Genomic DNA, 23,226 nt, shown 5'->3' on the forward strand with positions numbered 1-23,226 from the left:
GAAAATATCAATATCAAGGTAATTTAGGGGTTAGGTGGGTACCGTGTTTGTTTTAACACATCAGTAGAGTGGACCTAGGTATGTAAATAGTGAATAATTCTCTGTTGTCATATTTCATCAGTGTGCTTTTTAGTTAGTTGGCAAATTCAGCATTAAACTAATGCATTGGGTCTGTTCAGAGATCAAGGATTCTGCCTTAAGTTATTCAATATCTAGCATTTGAGGACTTTGGCATCCTATTATTAATTTAAAGCCACTTTGCCCTCTCTTGCTTGTTTTTCCAAAGTTTAGAATGGAATTTTCCTACTTTTTCCCTTTGGGTTTTTTTCTGTTACCTGTCCAAAGGTTCCTGACTTTTACTTCTATCTCTACTGAAAGCACAGTGCTTGACATGCAGAAGGTGCTTAATAAATATGGATGGTCTGTTTATTGATGTTTATCTTCCTGCCACTGAATTCATTAACAATCAGCTTTCGGCCCAGAGTTAGTATTGCTCATTTTTATTAATAGAGCTGTCTATTTTGCTCCACCTTCACCCTCCTATTTCCAAAAAAAGAAAGAGTAAATTTTCTCAAACTGTGTGGGATGCTAGAATTATTCTTTTGAATCTGTTATTAATGTCCGTATGTATATGCATGCAGACAAGTACAAGTAAGTGTACCACTTGATAAATTATCACCAACTGAACAGGCCTTTCAACCAGCACCCAGATCAAGAAGCAAAGATGAGGCCAGGCACTGTGGCTCACACCTGTAATCCTAGCACTTTGGGACGCTGAGGCGAATGGATCACTTGAGGTCAGGAGTTCCAGACCAGCCTGGCCAACATGGTGAAACCCCATCTCTACTAAAAGTAGAAGAATTAGCCAGGCGCAGTGGCAGTCACCTGTAATCCCAGCTACTTGGGAGGCTGAGGCAGGAGAATCACTTGAACCTGAGAGGCAAGGTTGCAGTGAGTGAGCCGAGATTGCACTACCACCCTTAAGCCTGGGTGACAGAGCAAGATTCCATCTTAAAAAAAAAAAAAAAAAAAAAAGTAGCGAAGATGACCAGCACCCCAGAAGCCCCCCTCATCCCCCATCCTTTCACCATATCCTCCCCCAGCCAGTACATCTCCTGTTTGAACTCCCTCACTAGGAAGAGAGCCCTTCCGCTTTAACTGCATGTGCTCCCTAATCATACACCCTGTTTAATTTAACAAACCATCTGTAATAAGACAGCACTGTTGGAATATTCTTGCATTCTTGACTATAATCACATTATGAATGTGAAGATAATAAGTAATTAGCTAAATAAAACCCTTGGCCGTCTTGGAAGTTTCTCTTTGCCCGCTCCCATCTGTCTCTATTTCTCTTTTTCCTTTTCTTTTTCTTTCTCCGGGGTTTTGTTTTCCAGTTTGCATGTTAGTCTGCTCCTCTTGTTGAGGACACTCTGCCCACATCCCCGCTGGCCCATAGGCAGCATTGTTCTGTGGGAAAGTAGCAAAGGCTAGAGTCTCATTTCTGATGAGCAGGACATCGCCACTTCGGCGGAGTTCACTCAGTTCCATGCTGGTGTGTACAGACCTAAAACGCCCGGTGCTCTGATGCATTAATCCTGCATCTATCAGTGAAGCTCCTATGAATAGTCCTGCAAAGGGATCTGATCTTTCCTGCCACTGGCTGAGAATCTCCACCTTTGAATCTCCCATCCCCCACACTCTCAGAATCATCTAGATATCTTGCTGTCTCTTTAGAGCATGATTCAATTCTTTGGGGGTGGAGAGATTAAACCATCTCTCAAGTCTGAGAAGAAAGGCCCTGAGGGCACCGTTTTTAATATTTGCATATGCACCACCAAACACAGTGGACTGAGCATTTTCACAGTGCACTGTTTGGGAAGTAGTCCTGCTTTCAAGGAGCTAATCTCATTTTTATGTCACTCTCCCTCCTTAAGGGGTTCTTAGTTCTGAGAATACAGCGACCCGGATGTTCCCTCAGACCCCTCCATTATCTCCCTGCATTTGGAAGAAGTTGTCGTTTTGGAAAGCCATGACTGTTCCGCATGTCTGCTAATTACATCAAGGAACCTAAAGTAAAGATACCAGTAGCGTCAGTTGTCAGGGTTGACAGGAGCAAGAAGCCAGTTGCAAAAGTGTGTCTCAGGCCTGCTTCTTCTCTCTCTCTCTGGAGGAGTCATCACTGAGAAGGTCAGGGCAGGGCGCAGTGGCTTGATGGCACACACTCAGGCATTTTGGTGTCTGCTTTGTATGGCCTCACTCATTTTTCAGAGGGGCCTTTTTGAATCAGTGCAGCTCTGTGGGGAGCTGTTATGGGATGAACTTGACGCTTCTCTCCTTATCAGGCCCTGCAGGAGCAGCTGACTTCGGTGGTCCAGGAAATCGGGCACCTTATTGATCCCATCGCCACAGCGGCTCGGGGAGAAGCAGCTCAGCTGGGACATAAGGTAATGCACACCGAGGGGATCCTGTGAGGGTGTGCGTGTGATCACAGGAGAGAGGATTTTACTGACTTTACTGTTATCATTCCCAAAAGCCTGTGGTGCAGGTATTGTGCCTGAGTCCAATGCTGGTTTAAGCTGCAGAAAATAACACTGAACCTCTCGCTGGCATCCTCTCCAGAAATGATCAGTTCAGGCTCTATTTTTACCTAGAGTTCAGAAGAAAACTTCAGTACGGTTTTTCTGGTTGTGGCCAGAGACGTAATGTGGCATTTACAGTCGTCCGTTGCAATTGGTCTTTGCTGAAAGAAGCCAGAGACTGAAGCAGGCACTCCCAGCCTGGAGTCTGCCACCTCTGGCTGGCTGGCCGGCCAGCCCCATTCTGGTGTGTTTAAGGGTACATTATTCTTTTGTGGTTTCTAACATAGTGTCTACTCTTTGACATAATGAGGCAAAGCAGACCTCTCTGGATGACCAAACACTCCCTAGGTGTCCACTCCAGGGGAGCCATTCGGCTGGCGGTTCGTACCCACATTGTCTTAAGAGCCAAATGACGTTTTGCCTGGTTGGGGTTCATTTTGCAAATTCTTCAAGGACAGTTGGCTTGTTGTGCAACCTGTGCCTCAATAGGGAGAGGCCAGAAATTGGATTTTTAACCACCTTGGGTTTCCTAGTGCGGCCGTCAGTATAGAGGTACATAGGAAGAAATATAGTAACTAAAATCTTCTTGGCAAGTATCGACTTTAGAAAATCAATATTCATTGCTTTTTCAAATTACAGAATAGCTTAAGGGCCCACTCACCTTCCCACGGGTTCCAAGGAGGGATTTTTAAGATTTGAAATCTCAAAGGCCAGTGTCTGTTTGCCTTTTTAAATGTGGCATATTTCATTTCTTTTTCTTCTCTTCTCCTCTCTTTTCTTCTCCTCTCTTCTCTTCTCCTCTCTTTTTCTCTCCTCCCCTCCCCTCTCCTCTTCTGAGACGGAGCTTTGCTCTTGTTGCCCAGGCTGGAGTGCAATGGCGCGATCTCAGGTCACCACAACCTCTGCCTCCCAGGTTCAATTGATTCTCCTGCCTCGGCCTCCCGAGTAGCTGGGATTACAGGCATGTGCCACCATGCCCAGCTAATTTTTATATTATTAGTAGAGATGGGGTTTCTCCATGTTGGTCAGGCTGGTCTCAAACTCCCAACCTCAGGTGACCCACCCGCCTCGGCCTCCCAGAGTGCTGGAATTACAGGCGTGAGCCACCGCGCCCAGCCAGCATATTTCATTTCTTAGCTGTTTCTTTATATGGCAATTAGAAAAGGGCTTGTCCATCTGTGTGAAGAGGTTTTCAGGAGTAGGAGAATGGTCTGGACACTGGGGCCACTGCCTGTGTGCCCATAAGGGAAACTGAGTTTAGAAGAGAAGTTGGACGTTTTTTCAGCAGTTACTTTTTATTCCAGAACTTTTATAATAAAACATTTCTGGATGTCTTTAGAGGACAATACCCATGTCTCTGCGGATACTTCATTAGTATACAAGATTAATTCCTATGTTACTGGTTAGCGTCAAAAGAAACATAATGCAATTATGTTACTTGACTTATAAATTTACTCTTGGCCCTTGGGCTGATCCATCTCTTACCTTCTAACAGAGAGTTTTGGACAGAGGCAGTCTGTGGGCCCTCTATCCCGAAGAGCCGTGGACTGGGAGTTCACACCCACATTTTCCCCAAGGCTTCATTGCAGTGCTCATGGGGGGCCCCAGATCAGCAGCTTCAGCAGCACCTGGGAGTGATAAGAAATGCAAATTCTCAGACCCCAGCTGTGTTCATGAAGTTCTGTGGCTTAAAACAACAGAAATTTATTCTCTCATCCATAGTCTAAAATCAGGTGCTGGCAGGGCCGTGCTCCCTCTGGAGGCTGTAGAGTAGATTCCCTAGAGAATCTGTTCTTTGCTGCTTCTGTCTTCCTGTGGCTCCTGGCACTCCCTGACTATCACACTGATCCCTGCGTCCATAATCACGTTGTCACCTGCTCCTCTGTGTCTCTTCTATCTCTTAGATGGACACTTGTTACTGGATTTAGAGCCCACCCAGCTAATCCAGGACATTCGCATTTCAAGATCCTTAAATGCACCTGCAAGCAGCCTTTTTCCACATGAGATCACATTCCCAGGTTGCAGGGATTTGAATATGGACATATCTTTTGAGGGATCACCATTCAATCCACTGTGTCCCTTGACCTAGGAATGAACATCATGTACCAAATACTCAAAATTCTGTTATTTTAATGCACGTGCTAACCCAAGGGAGGATGTTTCCTGTTCTGTCGTGTCCAAGAACTAAAGGTGTTAAAGTCCTTGCTAAGCTCCCTAAATACAGAGAAAAGCACATGACTTCAGAAAGCTTTGCCTGTAGTATGTGAGCACCTAGCCTTTAGTGAGTGCTTCCTATGTGGCAGTTAGCGTGGTGAAGGGCTTTCATGTACACTAATCCTCCTACCAGTCCTGATGAACTCTCAGTGCTATTATTAATCCCCATGTTACAGATGAGGAAACTGAAGGGGAGCGATTAGAACGATTTGCTAAATATTTCTCAGTAAGGAATTGGCAGGGAAGATTCAAATCCAGTGATTCTGAAGCCAGAGCTGACGTCCTTCATGGCCCAGCCATGCTATCTCCATGGGGAAGCTGGGCTCCCGTTTAGTTATTGCGTTTAATGATTCTCAGCACACGGCAACCGCTGACATTTGACAGTTGCATTGATGAAATATACTTTTAAAATAATAAAATTAACCTAGAAAACATGTAAGATTCTAATGCATTAAACATTTTGACTCCTCCTTTAGGACATAAAGGACCACCCTAAGCCCTCAGCCCCGATGACCCCTCAGTGCCCCATTCCCTTTGGTGGTGACACCAGTGCCCTTCCTGGGGATGAGGATGAAATCACATGCAAGTGTGTGGAGCTGCTCCCTGTGGTTGTGCAGGCCATGCCCTCCACAAAGGCATTTGGCTGAAGTGGGAAGTAGGGACCAAAATTCAGCCTATGCTCTGCCCTGGCGTCACTCATGTCTGCCCAAAGGACCCCTTTAAAATTCACCCAAAGGCTCCCTAAGGGCTGGCAACAGCCCTATTCACCAGATTTGAAACCTCTTGTAAGATAACCATAGAGGGGATAACAATTAAAAATATGCTTATTGTTGGCCAATAATCATGTCTCACTCTTAGCGCTAATTAAGGTTTATTTTTTGGACACATTCCCCCACTTTGCCCTAGCCACCACCCGCCATCATCCTCCACCTGCTGCTGCTGGCCCAGTGACTGCTCATGTGAGTGGTCTTCCTGTCCACATCCCACAACACTCATCCTTCTAACATGTGAGGGGAAGAAGCATTAAGGGAGGTGCTGGCTAAAGGTTTGAACTTAAGTGCTCTTGAAGGGCATAATTTAGCCATTCGTCATTACCGTACAGAATGAGGCATTGAACAGAAAAGTGTGATTCATGCCATTGTATTTTCTCTGAGTTGAGGATAGATTCTGAGAGGGGATAGATTCTGGTATCTGAAGTGAATATAGCAAAATGTTAAGATCTCATATTCTGATGCCAGGTAGAGGGGCATCCAAACACCAAATGATAAACTTCTAAAAGTGTAGTGCTACAACAGCAGCAGGACTGCAGTCACAATGAAAGTGACGGAGACCACAGACTGTGGCAGCTGAGAGCTGGGGCTGTGGGGTGGGATGCCGCTGTCTCCAGCTCTCAGCTGCATGAGATGGAGCAGGTGTCTCAACCCCTTGAAGCCTCGGTATCTTCCTGTGTATCTGCCTCTTAAAGTTATGGAGGCTCAGTGAGGAAATGGATGTCAAACTTTCAGCAGAGAGCCTGGCACAGGGGATGCGCCCACTAGACGTTTGCAACACATGGCCCACAGCGCCCAGCTGGTAGGCGAGCTTTGGTGAGCATGGATGGATATGCATGGTATCGCCCTCCTGGAAAGGGGCCTGTGCGGAGGCAGTGGTTCCTGTGGGGATAAGCTTTTTTTGTTCTCCCAAGTTGGGCTAATCATAAACAGAGCATCTAGGCTGATGTGAAATCATTTGTGCTTTTTTTCCAAATCAAGGCTTGGTCAAAATGCTCCGGGCAAAAGGCAGTTGGGATTGGCTTCCTACAAAGCTTTTGAAGGTTTCTTTCATCTCCTGCTTTTTTCTGCTCCCCTGCTACCTTTATCCTCTTCCACTCCCCCTTCCTCCTGAGTTTGTAAGACGTCTTTAGTTCTTTTAAAAGTTGTTAATTTATAGAAATTGACAGTTTGTAAAATTGAATTCAATTCTCATATCTCACTCTGGATCTTGGAATGGGTTTCTTAGCACCTCTGCCATATTTAGAGAGATGAAGAACTCCCTGGAGGAAGTAAAAACCAAGAAAGAGTACATTAATTAGCAAGCGCTTTCAGCAGTAAATTGCCACAGAACTGCCTCTGCCTGTGAGTCAGCCCAGTCCTGTTCCCCTCCCGCACCCGACTGTGGAGCCCCTGAAGGAGACACGTGTATTTACATGATACATCTGTGGCTTTTTTATTTTTTTTGAAAGGTGACACAACTGGCAAGCTATTTTGAGCCCTTGATCTTAGCCGCAGTCGGTGTGGCCTCCAAGATTCTTGACCATCAGCAGCAGATGACGGTGCTGGACCAGACCAAGACGCTCGCAGAGTCTGCCTTGCAGATGTTGTACGCAGCCAAAGAAGGTGGCGGAAACCCCAAGGTATGGTCCAGGATTTCGGGGACTCGCTTAGGACCACTAAGAAGCCATCATGCATTCCTGCTGTAATGTGTCCCTCCAGGAAAAAACACTTCCAGTTCTTATTGGTGGCATTTGAGCTCCCACTCTGAGGTCGGAAATAATCTATTGACCTTCCCCAGGGTTCTTAGGGAGGAAACGAAGAAATATACATAAAAGTTATTTTTTTCTTGACAGAATGTGTAGACAAGTATCCTTGGGGAGGAAAAAATGTATGGTGTGATGATGACAGGAATGAAAACTGTAATGCTTGCTGGGTCCCTGCTCAGCACTGACACCCAGCTTGCACAAAGGAATGCTCTATTGTGCTCCAGTAAATGTCATTTCGATTCCTAGTACTTAAGAGACTGCAGTTTAATATACAAATCTCCCATACCAGTGGCCAAGTATGATGACAGCCTGTCATAGGAGACCTTGCACCACATTTTACTCTGAACTTGGGAAGTGCAGAAAAGAGAACAGCATATGCAAAGTCATAGGTAGATTTATTAAAGGGTTGTGATTTCTTCAGGAATAGTGAGTGGTCTGGTCTATCTGGAACATGTGAAGTTGGGGGACCACCAGGCAGGAGGATGAACTAGGCTGCAGGGTGACAGGTCTCTTCCACATGACGGACTTCGGTCTTCATTGTAAGTAGTGGGGAGCCATTGGTGGTCTTTAAGCAGGGGAATGGCACAACCAGTCCTTATTTTAGAAACATTGAACTAGTAGCAGCGTGAATAATGTCATGGACTCTCCTTTTCTTTTCTTGAGATAATGTCTCACTATATTGCCCAGGCTGGTCACGAATTCGTGGCCTCATGCCTTCTTCCTGCCTCAGCCTCCCAAGTAGCTGGGGCCACAGGCACATGCCACCATACCTGGCTAGCCTGCTTGCTCATTTATTTACTTATTTACTTAATAAATTAATTATAGATGGGGGTCTCACTATGTTGCCCAGGCTCATCTCGAACTCCCGGCCTCAAGCAATCCTCCCCCTTTAGCCTCCCAAGTACCTGGAATTATAGGCGCAAACCACAGCACCCAGCTTGGACTTAAGTTTTCTATGTTCAATTTTTTCGTTCATGTACTTGGCAGTTATTAAGAGCCTCATTCTGGGGATGCTGAAATATTAAGAGCCAGCCACTGCCCTCAAGTCGTTCAGAGTCTTTTGGAAAAATAAGTTGAGTTGCTGAAGTGGTGGAATAGAGTGAGAAAAAAAAAATGCCATTTTGACTGTGATGGAGTAACGACAGGGTGCCCTGCAGTCGTGCCAGCCCCCTTTGCACCCTCCCCAGACTGGAGGAGGCAGAGCTTACCTTCTGACTCTCTTCTGGGTTGCCTTTTCTCCAGGCTGTTTACTGCCACGTGTCCCCACTCCTACCTGAGGGTTTCAGTACTAAAAGAATTCAAAGTAGGAGTTTTCTGGATTTTTTTTTTTTTGAGACAGAGTTTCGCTCTTGTTGCCCAGCCTGGAGTGCAATGGTGTGATCTCGGCTCACTGCAACCTCCGCCTCCCGCGTTCAAGTGATTCTTCTGCCTCAGCCTCCCGAGTAGCTGGGATTACAGGCGTGTGCCACCATACCCAGCTAACTTTTTGTATTTTTAGTAGAGATGGGGTTTCACCATGTTGGCCAGGCTGGTCTTGAACTCCTGACCTCAGGTGATCCACCCACCCCAGCCTCCCAAAGTGCTGGAATTACAAGCATGAGCCACCACACCTGACCTTTCTGGATTTTTAAGACATGAACACATCTGCTTGGACTGTATGTTCAGAGCTCCTTGTGGAATTTTATTTTCTCTCAAGGAAACTCACAACCTCAGCTTCTCCTTTCTGGTAAAGCAGAGGCTGTTACCAGAAAGCTTACAGTGCTGACTGTGCTCCCAGCCATCAGAGATGGGGTTTCGCCGTGTTGCCCAGGCTCATCACAAACTTCTGGCCTCAAGCAATCCTCCGCCTTCAGCCTCCCAAGTACCTAGGATTACAGGTGCAAGCCACAACATCCAGCTTGGACTTAGTTTCCTGTGTTCCCACCCATAGAGCACACATAGTCAGCCCTGTAAGCTTTCTGGTAACAGCCTCTGCTTGAAAGTGGTGTCTAGAATAATTTTCCACCAGTGTGAAGTAGTTTTCAGTAAAGCATTAGATGATGAAGTAAAACAAGATGAGTGAAGGCAAGGCAGGTGATCACTTCTGTCCCTCACTGGTCTCATTCAACCTGCTGTCTTTCTGCAAACCCTGACAGGCTTAGCCCAAAGTGCGCCTGGGACACTACAAGTCTGCTTTTTTGAACCCTTTCCTTAGATGCCTGATGCAGAGACTTAATCACCTTGAGTGTTATTCTTTGTACAGATATTTACTAGGTTTTATTTGCCGTGCGCTAGGTGTTATATATCCCTGTTTGCAGAAGAAATAAAGGTTTGTCAGATAGTTACGGGTAGCTTTGATTTGGTGAAAAATAGCACAAGCTTTGGGGTCAAACATAATTGGATTCAAATCCCACCTCTGCCTCTCACGAGTAGATTACTTCATTTCTTTGTTTCTGCAGCTAAACAATGAAGGCAATTATGAATGCCTCCCTAAGGTACTGGTAGAGACTAAATGAGATAATGTGCCTGACATAGTTGTTATGTTTTTAAAAAAAAGTGGCAGCCCAGAACCTGGTGTTAATGAATTACATGCTTACCAAGGCATTTGCAGTGTAACCTCTCCCTCGCTCCATTGAGCTCTTCTGCAGTATTCTCAACCCCACAGTGCTCCCTTCTCCACTCATCCCCACCCCGCCCAGTTCCCTTCTGCAGTATCCTTGATGGGCCCCCACAGATTCCGCCTGCAACACTGCAGCAGAAGCGCAGCCCTCTCCACTGTTGGGCAGTTCTAATTATTCCTTGTTTTTCTCCCTCTACCAAAGTTGAAATCTGCTCCCCTGTGGCCTTCTCCCATTTTTCCATACTCCTGTGATGTCTGTGCCTGCTATCCTGGGCTTTGTATTTGAAGCGCTGTAATAAAGAAACAAGGCTCCTTTGGAAGCGGACTTCAGACGTGTGTCTGAAAAAGAATGGAATCTGGTTTTCCTCTTGTGTGGTGCCATGAGGAACAGTAACAAGGAACCCCTCTGGAATCTAAAATAACGACCTCATTGTTGGGCCGACTGATGCCACTTATGAGATTGCTGTTGGTGGTTTAAACAGGCCTTAATTGAGATCCAACTGTGTCTTTGGGTATCTGAAACTATTGAGCTCTACTAGCAGGTGTGTGTGATTTGAGATTAGGCTGTCTGATAAAGATGAGACTTGCCTTTGGCATTCAGAAGAAAAGGCCCTGGGTGAGGCCTGGAGTAATTGGAGGAGGCTTCATAGAAGAGGTAGGTGCTGAGCTGACCCTCTAAGAATCTGTGAAAAACTTAACCATGAGAAGTGAAGGAGAGCAGGCCTTCTAGAGAATTCATCAGCATGAGTGGATGGGGAGGTAATTCATTTCTGGGATTGCCAAGAGCAAGGATATGCTTTCATAGATTTTGGTGACCTGGTACAGGACAGTGTTGTTTAAATTTTCCAAGGAGTTCAAAAAGTTTTGTGATTTACTGCTGCCCCCCAAATTTGCTTTTGAACCTTCCTGAGCCTGCATGAGAGTACAGATCCTTGGCAGGCAGTGCTCCCATCTCCTCAAGAAGGTGTACTTAATTTTCATATGAATGTGTAGAATTGCTGGCATTTTTGTATCTTCAACAGTCATCTCTTTCTAAATGAGACTTAGAGAAATATGCACCCTCCCTTTCACCTTCTGTATGAATAAAAATGTATGAGATGCTCTTTCTGGAGAGTAGGTCCAAGAGGTATCACCTTTCACACTTCTATCATCAAAATAAAGCAATCTGCACATTTTGTGTTTTACCATCTCTGTGCCATGAAATCAGCTCTCAGCCCCAATTACCAGTTTACTTCACTCATCCCGAAGACAGTCCTGTGTATCCTGACACAGCTGCCTCAAGGATAACCACCCATGATCAACATATTTCCCATCTCATCAGATGTCATATTTGAATAACTTTTCTTGCTTCCTATGGCTTTTCGATTCAGACAGGGCCAATTCCTGTGGCTCACATAGCCTCTGAAATTCTCTTGTGTTTAGAAAATCACCCAATGAGTTCTCGTTTACTGCTTTCCACTGGCTTCTTTACCTTCTCATTTACCGAAGTAAAGATGCAATATCTTGGCCTTTTGAAAGGGTCTACTTCCCCAACAAGGTGGCTCAGGGCGGCCACGGCCATGGCATGAGTAGACCCAATGCCTGGATGTAATGCAATTCCGACCCTAAAAACCTGACATCAGGTCAGATTTTGCAGAGCAAGGGCACCATTTCCTCCTACACTGCCCTTATAAATGACAAGGCGCCTGCAGCCATATCATCCATCACTGTATAGTGTTGCTGTAGTTTTCCCCATTTTACCTAGGAGGACTCCAAGCCCAGGGCCACTTACCTAGTTAGCCAGCAGTGGAGCCAGAACTAGAACCCAGGTTTGTCTGGCTTGGCTGTTCCCCCCGGCATCTTGCTACTACTTGAGGTGTCTTTCAGGGAGCCCAGGACTGCCGTTATTTCATTGTTTTCATCCATTGATTTACTTAACCCCTACTCTGCTTGACACAGGTGTGAAACACCTGCTTCCTAATATGGTCTGAGGAATGCATGGGTACTCAGGGCTTTACCTGCAGGGCTGCATGCATTTCTCCAACCTCATGGCATATAATTTGTGATATAGTTTCAAAGCCTATTAGGCACTCCACAGATACATTTCCCTTAGAGGTACCTACATTTCTGTAATCCAATCTTATCTTTAGATAGGGAATTATAGTGTGTTGGGCGACTTTGAAGAGAAGTACATTTATTTTAAGCACATTTTTTCATTATATTATTTTTTTAATGTGTCAGCTTGTATATGTTGTATATTTAGGGACCTGTGGCATTCTGTTTCTACAGTCCTGAACATAGTAACATATAAAATTAGTCATGTCATAAGATTTTGTTTGATATTGCAGTTTTATTTTTCCCTGATTGTAAAAAGAGATCTTTTTCTATTTGTCTTTCCGATTTTTATTTACTTTGCAAACAAATGGCCAAACATAAAGAAAGGGAAGGAATAGAATACATTGCTGTGCTCCATTGTGGGGGTATGGTTTTACACTCTACTTTTGAAGGTTATTCTTAGAAGACTGAGCACTGCACTCTTCTGCTTAAGGAAATGTTTCACACTTCCTTCTCAGGCGCAGCACACCCATGACGCCATCACAGAGGCCGCCCAGCTGATGAAGGAAGCGGTGGACGACATCATGGTGACGCTGAACGAAGCTGCCAGTGAAGTGGGGCTGGTTGGGGGCATGGTGGACGCCATTGCAGAGGCTATGAGCAAGGTGGGCGTGGGCTCCAGGGCTCTCTACTCCCTCATCTCCCTCACACATGGGCCTTGCGTACTTTTCTGTAAGCTGCTGTCAAGGCTCATAGCAACAAGGCTCTACTTTTCTGGAAGGTTGTAGTTAATGTACAGATATCCAGTCACACGTCCAACATATTATTCTTTATTATTAATGCATTATTTTTGTAAGCCAGTTGTGCCCTTCCTTCTAATTTTACATGAAAGAAAAAGATGGAGATGGAAAAGATACCATAGATTTCCTCACTTGTAAGATGGAAATTGATTATCTACTTCATAGGGTTTGTTATGGGGGAACAATTGCCAAAATGAAATACAAGTGATTCCTGGCCAGGTGCGGTGGCTCATGCCTGTAATCCCAGCACTTTGGGAAGCCAAGGTGGGCGGATCACCTGAGGTTGGGAGTTCAAGACCAGCCTGACCAACATGGAGAAACTCTGTTTCTACTAAAAATACAAAATTAGCCGGGCATGGTGGCACATGCCTGTAATCCCAGCTATTCAGGAGGCCGAGGCAGGAGAATCACTTGAACCCAGGAGGCAGAGGTTGCGGTGAGCCGAGATCGTGCCCATTGCACTCCAGCCTGAGCAATGAGAGCAAAACTCTGTCTCAAAAAAAAAAAAAAAAAAAGTGATTCCCAAGTGCTAGCTTTTGGAATGGCTATTTTGAAATCATGTGGAGCTTTAAGAATGTAGATTCCTAGGCTCCACCCCCAACCCACTCAATTGGGTTACATTTTAACATACTCTTTTTAAATTCTCCTTGTGGTTCTGATATCTAGCCAGGCACAGAAACCACTGAAATAGTATATATGTAAAAGCCCTTGGTAAACCCTTGCAGGCTACAGACATATAAGAGAACATGAGTATCATTTTCTCATTTAGTAACCCATCAATTGAGTTGGATCATTAGGGTGACATGACTGGAGACAGTTTCAACTCCATATCTCCTGTTCTTTCCCCCAAAGAATCCTTCACTAGTCATGTAAGTTTGACATTCATTAGAAAGAATGCTTGTTCATCAGCATCTAATTGCCATCCTGTGATAGCATGCCAAGAATTTTAGACATCATCTATGTTTTGAAATGTCCATTGTCAGATTGTGAATACATTAATAAGGTTTTTCAGGATAATAAGCAGTCTTTAATTGCTAATTTAGAGAAGATTGGTTGTTCATATCTCCATGAAGAAATGATACGCTGTAACTATAATTAGAATAATTATCCTTAGGCATTATGCAGTCATTGTCAGCCTAGGAACAAACATAACAAGCCCAGGATGGAATGCTGTGTCTCCCTTTAGAGACTTCAGGCTCCACTTTGTCAAATCGTCCATCAGTTTCTGCTGTGGGCTTCTCATGCTGCAAATGTGGACATTGTGGCAGAAAATGAGTGAAATTTCCCTCTTCTCAAGGCCTTTGGATAAGTCTCAGTAGATTTGTTTGGTTTTCAGGACGTCAGAACACCAGAGCTTTGAAAATAAACCATGTATCTACCCAAGGACATTAAATAATGGAGCCCAAGGTTTCTTGGTGCAAATTAGAAATTCAAATGATAATCTTTTTCTTCTTGGGAGAAGATATTTTTCAGTACCTCTCAAATGACAGGGAAGGATTCTATACATCCTAGGAAGATGGACATCAGATCCAAAGTCTTTCTTTGATAGCCCTATGCCTTATGCACTGTGATGGACTGTGGACAGAGAGAGCAGGCCTTGCACCACTTGCTGTTAGTGGTATAGCCTATGCTGTCTCAGCCAGAGACACATTGGATTCTTCTGGATGGGCTGGAAATAAGTCAGGTGTTACTTGATAGCAGTAATTAGGAACTGCCAGCCAACACAAGCCACAGAGGCCAGGAGCTATTCTTCCCCGCTCAGTTCTGCAAAGTATATAATTGTGGTTTCAATGTTGCCCCTAACTCTTATCTACCCTGGCCTGACATCCAGGGCACCACATAACACCTCTTCCCCATTCCCATTCTCCCTTTGCTTAGCCTGTTGCTGGGGACTTACAATTAAGTGATGTTTGAGGTCCTTTGGCTCCCTATGCTGCAAGGCATTAGAAAGCTGGCATAGTCTCTCAGAATTTCGTTAACTTGGTTAAAACTCTGAGATACTATTAGACTCATTGTCTGAAATTCTCAAAGCCAGTGAATTATAGGAAAACATGAGTGTAGCCAGAGTTAATTCTAACTTGGATGTGACTCTTGACACTTTGGGGGCTTCCACTGTGGAACTTCTGTTTGAGATTTTGTCTCGTCATCTGAGCACCGGGAGGTTTGGAGACTCACAAGTGAGTATGAAGTAATCAGCTTTCCGGGTGACCTTGGACAGGCATTCAAGCTCTCAGAACCTTGATTTCCTCATTCAGTGAGGTTAGTAGGATCCTATGGGATTTTGTGATGTGGTCTCTTTTCTTTGTTTTTGTTTTGTTTTTGTTTTTGACCAAGTAAGAAAATTAAAGAAACAAAAACAGACAAAGACTGTGCTATCTACATCACTGCTGTTTTACAAAAGAAAGGTCATGTTAGCACCCACAAAAGGAGGAAGGCTATAATCTCAAAATAAAGGAAAGTCCTTTCAAATAAATGAAATTGAAATCCTAGTCACTACTTTGTTCTTTCTTTTCCCATTGTCCTCAGACTAGTTAAAGGTTCTTTGGCTGGTGGCCACTGGCCAAGAGCTCTGAGCTGCCCTTCAGCTCCAGCATCCTGGCATGTTGGTAGTGATGTCACATCTCACATGCAAGCTCCTAGCACGTGGCCTGAGGCTTAGAAGATGTTCAGTCAATTTACAACAAGTGAATGAGTATGCAGTTCAGTCTCCTTTTGACTAGCAGGATCCCCATGCCGTGATGGGGATACAGCATCTATCTGCCTGATAGGGAAAGCTAAAGAAGTCTAGTGTGGAGTTTGTGTTAATAGTTTGGTGAAAATTATATGCTGGGCTATGCAGCCACATCATGCATAGGCCACAGTGATGCGTTCCTTTCACTCACAGTGCAGTCCATGCCTGCTCATGACATATAGCTCTCACTGAAGATACCAGCTAACATTTTCCTAATTGACCACTTGGCCTCTCTTCTCTGACTGAAATTTATGGCACAGAGCTGCCAGGGAAATCTCAAATACGTCATTGCCTACCCAAGATCCCACTGTTGTCTTCATGATTTCAAGGTTCTCCATAAAACAGATGCAGCCTCATTCCCACTGCTGTCAACAGCTCTCTCCTATTCAGGTCAGGCTGACCCTCACTAGACTCGCTCTGCCTGTATTCATTTCTGTTCACTTTGTCTCTTCGCCTGGAATACCATCCAGCAACCAGCAGTGATGGTGAGGATGGTGGTGGTGAAGATGGGTTGCCTGTTTCATCATCACTGACATTATCATCAGCATCGTCATTATCACATTCTCTCCTCTTCCTATATGTAGTTCTTGACCAGGTGTAGTGTTGGTTTTTACTGTAACCATGTGATGCCTGGAAGTTAACACTGAAGGACTGGAGATCAGAGTTTAAGTAACCAGCCTGTGGTTCATTCACAAGCCTTGGAAGCAGATCTTGAATACAAATCTCCTACACCAGTATGTCCCCAAGCCTTCAAGGGACATAGTCCCATTGCCTCAGTTCTTCCACCCCACAGTGATCTTGCCCTTCTCTCAGTTCCTATTGCATTGCATTTATGGTCAGGTGGACAACAATGTATTTCTGGTGCTTCTAATTCCTTCTGTTCCCCAATTGTGCTCTTAAAGAAGGGTTCCATGGATAGCCGTGGACTCTACCATTCCTCAGGAAGCGCTTCCTGATGGATAGTCCGCCTCCTTTCCCACCTCATCTTCTGCCCCTTTGCGCTTCCCTAGAAGTGTCAGGCTGGCCCCCGCCTCCATGTGCTTGAATTCTGTTCCCTTTCCTTGGGATGCCTTTCCCACCTTTTACATGTGGCAGACTCCTCGCCTGGTAAGACTTGGCCGAAACATCACTCCTCTGGAAGGCCTCCCGCTCCTCTCAGGCAAGGCTGGGAGCCTCTCCTTGCCATGTACCCCGAATGCCTTATGTGCCCTTCTGTTGAAGTCCTTATTGCACAAGTTGGGCAATTGAGTTGACACTGGGCGAAAAAATCTCGGAGGCCCGCTCTGTTTTTCAAAGTTCCTAATTCTCATAAATACAGTCTACACTTCAGCAGGCTTCTTATGACCTTTGGATTCTTTTCCTCTCCTCTGTAGCTGGATGAAGGCACTCCTCCAGAACCAAAGGGAACATTTGTCGACTATCAGACAACTGTGGTTAAATACTCCAAAGCCATTGCGGTGACAGCTCAGGAAATGGTAAGAGGGGAGAGAACTGCCCTCCCCACTGTTAGTTGCCTTTTTATCCACTGCCGCCGCTGAGCCTGCAAATCCCAGATCTGTGTCGGAGAGAGAGCCCAGACCACTCTCTAGTCCCTCAGGGGCTCCAGCTTCTGTCCTTTATCTGTGGTCTTTCTGGCTGCCTGTGTCCAGTAGCCCCAGTCTGCTGTAGTTCTTATCTCATGAAAAAGCTGCAAAAGGGAATTAAAGGTGGCTGAGACTTGGGCATGAGGACAGAGGAGCAAAGGAAGGAGAGAAAATGAGAAGATGGGGAAAACAAGGAATTTGTAGTTAAGGAGAAAGGGGAAGAATCCTATTCACCTCACAAAGGACTTGAGGTGTTTTTAGTAGATTAAAATAACAGTGCAAGAGAAGATATTTCGGGATGAAATAGAACAGAGATGAGATTATCTGATGAAATCAAGTTATAATACTTGGACAATAAGGTATTGCCATCTTTCAGGCAAAATGAAACAGTATGGTTATGTAAAAAGAAAAAAAAAATCCTGACAGTAGAAGGCATACGACTTTTGGAGGTAATGTTTGGTTTGGGCTTTTTTTTTTTTTTTTTGCTAAAATGTAATGCAGCCAGAACTGTATTATATAGATCCTTAGATACAAATGGCATTGAGAGAAAGTGAATGCTCTCTGATATGTTAAGCAGTATAAGAAAGATGACAAATGTGGTCCCCAAAGAATTGATAGGAGTCCATAGAAAAAGTTTCTCTCAACTTTTGAAAGCTCAGATGCCATAAGATAAAATTTCTTGTCCTTCTCGGGGGAAACATGCCTCTTTGATACTTGCCACAGAAGCCTGGGTTGAGAAATCAATGGGCCTTCCTCGCTGGAGTGACCAGAATGAGCCACCACGTGGTTGCTGTGCCCAGATCCCCTCTGAGTGGTTTTGTCATGTAATCGTGTGTCCACTAGAGGTTGAGCTTGGACCACAAAGTCGTCCCTGGCTGCTGCCATTCATTCATGGAAACTCTGTGGTTGTGCCAGGCTTGTTTAAAAGAATTCAGGCTGGGGAATGGTACACCCATCTCAGTGTTCTGTGAAAAGCTGGAGCTGAGCCCAGTCTTGTCCTTCTCAGGGGAGCGTGGGGGATGGATCCTAGGTCCGAGCCAGCAGCCCTTCAGTGCAGATTCCTGATGAGCAGGAAGCGCAGCGCAGCAGCGGTAAAACATGTTTGAGCAGCCTCATGGTGTTTCTGGAATGTCTTCAGAGCCAGGTCCTGGGCTGCCCTGGCCTGACCCTGGGTGTCCATGAGCTTAAGGAGCTGAGCTTCAGGCTGCGTGGTCACTCCTGAGATAACTGGCCTGGCTCCTTGTGTGAAAGAGGCCCTCCTCACCCCGTAAAGAGTGACCCAGTGCAACTGTTGGCAGGTCGCAGTGGAGCAGTGCATGGCACCACTCACTCTCGTGCAGCTCAGTGTGCGTTCCTTGGAGGCCACATCTCAGCTGAAGGTTGGGACGTGTCCTTGTACACATGCCTTAGATGGGATGGACATTCCTGTCCTGCCTTGATGGATGGAGAGTCATTCAAAAGGTATTTTAAAAGGCTGCTTAAAATCAAGGTCTTAAAAGGCCACAAATAAAGAGACAGTATTGTTATCCAGAGCAAGAGGAGGTGGAACAGGAGGGGAGCCCCATGATGAGGGTCAAGTTGACACCCTTCTGGGTGGTAGATTAAAACTGCTTTTGTGAGAATTTAAAGGTATTTTTGTCCAGAGGAAGAAGAAACACTAGAAACTAGCATGCCAGCTACCTTAGATAATTGAGATGCATCAGTCTATGAAACAGAGAAAAATCCCGAGTATCTTCATAATAAAGGCAGAACTTGACCATGTGGGCTACACACTACTCTTAACTAAATTTGTGGGTAAAACCTTGTAATTCTTTGGCACAAATTTACTGCAAAGCTGTATCCTCTATGAGTTTTTTTTCCTCTAAAACATTGGCTTATCCAGCACTTCTCATCCATGGTTTTCTTAACAGCCCTGTCCTCATGCCCTCTCTCGCCTGGGTGGGACCTGCTTCGGGGCATCCAGAGACCAGATCAGCCCCCTACAGAAGCCTGGGCCCAGGAGTGAGAAGCGAACAGGGCTTGTGCCTTCTGGGGGCTTCTAGGGGGAATTCCTCTGGTGACCCCCCCAGAGCAGGGCTGGCAAGGAGCTGGCACACTCACCTGTCAGAGGGGGGACCCTGGGGGCTGGCTCCAAGCTGCACAGCCCCGACGCTGAACATGTCCCCACCGGCCCGGTCAGAATCTGGCCTGAGCAGGGCCCTGCGAGGGCTCTGGCCTTTTGTGTGCAGTGCAGCATGGGCTTGGCTTGAACTGCCCTCTCCAGCTTCTAGCCCCAAATGCAAGGCCTGGCCTTCACCCCCTCAGGAGCTTAAAAGTGAATGACACCCTTTGGCTTCCAGTGATATTAACACATGGTTCTCATGCTTTTCTCTGTGTGTATGTGTGTGTGTGTGTGTGTGTGTGTGTGTCTTGCTTGTTTTCTTTTTCCAGATGACTAAGTCGGTTACTAACCCGGAGGAGTTGGGAGGACTGGCTTCACAAATGACCAGTGACTATGGGCACCTGGCTTTCCAGGGCCAGATGGCAGCAGCCACGGCGGAACCAGAGGAGGTCTGCCACCTTAAGACCCCTATTTTAAGATGCACACACACACACTGATGCCCACTCCTGGGTATTTCTTTATAGCTTAGCTCCACTCTAGAAGACCCCAGCCCAGTAACCAGAGCCCAGTTTATTTCCCCAACACTGCACAGCACAGGTCCAGACCCAGGCAGCTCCAGGCTGTACTCAAGGCTCACTGCCCCTTATGGGGCAGACTGGCCAAGAACTGGCGCATGGGCTTTCAGACAGAAGGATTTTGTATACAGTGTTCTACCAGGTCCCCTGTCCCTAGGCCCATCCCCTGCTGTCTCTATTAGCATGCCCAAGCGTGAGGCTGCCATCTTGTCATTTCCTACTCCAGTTAGCACATCCCCCGCAATTATTTTTGTTTTCCAAAGGTTCATTCAAGTATGAAAATTAGCTGTCCCTCTCCCTAGAAAGAGCTACTTTCATGAAACAAAATCTTGCCTGAATATTCTGGGTGGCTAAGAATTGACCCAGATCCCTCCCCCCATACCTCCTGTGGACTCCTTTTATTACTTCCCTGCCTTTCCTAGACCAGCTTTCCTTAGTGACCAGTGTAGACTTGGCTTTAGAATGCCTGTACCCGTAAGAGTCTAACAGTAGCCAAAGTTGGGCCCCAAAGGCCACTTTCTAAGAGCTGCCATCTCTCATACTTCTAATGGGGTGGTCCATTGGGAAGGACACGGGTCAGGTGCAGCTCCAGGGAGCCTCATAGCATCTGTATCAGTGTGAACAAACAGAAGGAGTCCAGGGCTTGGGGAACCACACGGCTTCTTAGAGAAAGGAAGCCCAATTGGAAATGAAGATTAATGGAGTGGATTACAGGGACACTTGAAAGATAAAGGTAATTACATTCTGTGAAATTCAGCAAGCTGTTTATTGAGTGCAAACCCTGTTCAAAACGTGCCTAAATGAACCAAGTTGTCAAGGCAGAAGGTTGTAATTGGTCTTCTCTTCTCCTTATGGTGACAGTCACTGTCCCCAAGTTACTCAGTGCTGCTATTTCTCCTGGGAGTCAGGTCTAAGTATGTTTTTACAAAGACTCCCAGAGACGTTACAGAAATGAAGTCCCAAAACAAATCACTTTCTAATGTGTGTGGTAACAATGCATGTAAATAGGAGTACCATATATATATATGTACTTGCATACATATATATCTAGCATGGGATTACTTAAGTCTCTAACAGTGCCTGCATTTTGAGATATTAGAATAATTGGCTAGGCTGTAGCATGAATAATTCTATTTGCAATGACTGTGAACTCACTACCAAGAAAAGAGAGTTATCAGATACCGACATTAAGATTCTGTTGACTCCTAAAACAGGCCTATCTTTTTTTTTATTAGTATTTTTAAATAGACTCCCTGTTTTAGTAAGATCATCTAGATTTATAATTCATTTGACTAACCTGTAATTTTGAACTCCATAAACATATGTAAGGGAACTTATGTTACAGTAAGGAAAAGTTTGCTTGGACAAAAGGAAAATGTGGACTGGGCGCGATGGCTCACGCCTGTAATCCGAACACTTCAGGAAGCCGAGGCAGACGGATCACTTGAGGTTAGGAGTTCAAGATCCAGCCTGGCCAACATGGTGAACCCCCTTGTCTACAAAAATTAACTGGGCGTGGTGGCATGCACCTGTAATCCCAGCTACTTGGAAGGTTGAGCCAGGAGAACTGCTTGAACCCAGGAGGTGGAGGTTGCAGTGAGCCAAGACTGCGCACTGCCCTTTAGCGTAGGCAACAGAGGGAGACTCCATCTCAAAAAAAACCAAAAAAACAAAAAGAATTTGGCAAGGGAGGTTTGGATATCTATCTGTCCACAGAAACCTTTGAAAATGGAATCTACCACCATCTGCCTTAGTTTAACTGCTGGCCTCCCTAACCACAGGGCCCTTTCCACATGAGCTCTTGTAAGCTACCCACCCAACGTGTGACACAAGCAGATTTTTTTTTTTATTACAACAGAGACCACTGAACCAAAATATAAAACAATGCCAAAACAGCAAGGAAAGAGAATGTGTTGCTAAAAGTACAGCAGGTTACTTTGGTTATTAGCCCTGCATTTGTAGCAGCTGACGTTTTCATTAAGGTTTTCCTTTTCATTGTTACATCTTGAAATGTATTTTACATTCCAGACGCGAGAGCTGTGTGACCTGGAGTGAAAAGGGGCAGAGAGAATATAAAATTTCCAGTGGCTTGCTAAGGAAAATTCTTTGTGTACATTTGCCAGACAGATATTTGGGGAAAACTGAGAAAGTTAGGGGATCCCTGAAGCAATGTAGCTTTTTATTCCAAGATTGTGGAATTATTTGTTTGCCCAAGAGGGCTCCCCCATCACGGCATGTGAAAATATTTATATCCGGGGAAATCAGAAGCTGCTCCCTTCGCTGCAGTCTCGCAGTCGGCTGTGCAAGGTCAGCATTTTGGTCTTTTCCAGAATGTGACAATTACAGGAAGAGTCATAGCTCTGCCCTGGAACATCAGGCAGGAGCTTTATCTGCTTAATTTTCATGGAAAATTCAAACCTTTGTTAACATCACTGTGAAAACTTATTTCTTTGGAAAAGTTAAAAGCCTCCAGCAGCTTTGCTATTTAAGATTAGTTTCCCCTTAACAAAAAGAAGAAAGAATTCGAGATCCTATGAGCCACAACTTCTAAATGGAAATGCTGAGGAAAAGATTTAGCGACGAAAGCTTTGTCTCGGAGGAAAATCTGCAGTAACCACTTGAAATACCAGATGCCTTAAAAGCTGGCGCAATCATTTGTTAAGCGCCTGTGGTGAGAACCGCAGCCTTTTCCCCCAGATGAAATGGATGTCTGCTTTAGAATTCTCTCAAATTTTCCAGCCTAAGATACACATGCTGGAGGTGGGAAAATGATGCCCCGCTGCCATTGGACCCACTCTTTTTTTTTTTTTTTTTTTTTCTTTTCTGAGATGGGGTCTTGCTCAGTCACCCAGGCTGGAGTGCAGTGGCGCAATCTCGGCTCACTGTAAGCTCCGCCTCCCACGTTCACACCATTCTCCTGCCTCAGCCTCCCAAGTAGCTGGGACTACAGGCGCCCGCCACCACACTCGGCTAATTTTTTAAATATTTTTAGTAGAGATAGGGTTTCACCATGTTAGCCAGGATGGTCTCGATCTCCTGACCTCATGATTCACCCGCCTCGGCCTCCCAAGGCAAAGGTAAATGCAGTTTTTGCCATTACTTTTAGTGGCAAAAACCACAATTACTTTTACACCAACCTAGTAATAATACTATTATTATTATTTTGAGCCGGGGCCTCGCTCTGTTACCTAGGCTGGAGTGCAGTAGTGCGATCACGGCTTACTACAGCCTTGAGCTCCGTCCTGGGCTTAAGCAATCCTCTCACCTCAGCCTCCCAAGTAGCTGGGACAACAGGTGTGCACCACCATGCCTGGCTAATTTTTCTGTTGACAGGGTCTCATTATGTTGTCCAGGCTGGTTTCAAACTCCTGGCTCAAGCCATCCACCTACCTCAGCCTCCCAAGTGCTGGGATTACAGATGTCAGCCACCATGCCCAGCCACTTTTTTCTTCCATGTTTTCTATCTTTGTCAGATAAGTTCCATTCTTGCCT

The 23,226-nt window shown here is 45.3% G+C and overlaps 1 protein-coding gene across 1 annotated transcript in view; it reads left to right on the plus strand.

Annotated features, from left to right (window-relative positions):
* Positions 1-23,226, plus strand: part of LOC116268521 (talin-2-like) — a 253,145-nt gene that overhangs the window by 172,224 nt on the left and 57,695 nt on the right. Inside the window, exons 39-43 of the mRNA XM_031662038.1 lie at positions 2,343-2,444; positions 7,015-7,185; positions 12,463-12,609; positions 16,849-16,950; positions 19,489-19,608. Coding sequence (XP_031517898.1) covers positions 2,343-2,444; positions 7,015-7,185; positions 12,463-12,609; positions 16,849-16,950; positions 19,489-19,608 — 642 coding nt within the window. The remainder of the gene's footprint in view (positions 1-2,342; positions 2,445-7,014; positions 7,186-12,462; positions 12,610-16,848; positions 16,951-19,488; positions 19,609-23,226) is intronic.

The sequence above is a fragment of the Papio anubis genome, unplaced genomic scaffold, assembly GCF_008728515.1.
Source record: "Papio anubis isolate 15944 unplaced genomic scaffold, Panubis1.0 scaffold36, whole genome shotgun sequence".
In the NCBI taxonomy this organism is placed as follows: Eukaryota; Metazoa; Chordata; class Mammalia; order Primates; family Cercopithecidae; genus Papio; species Papio anubis.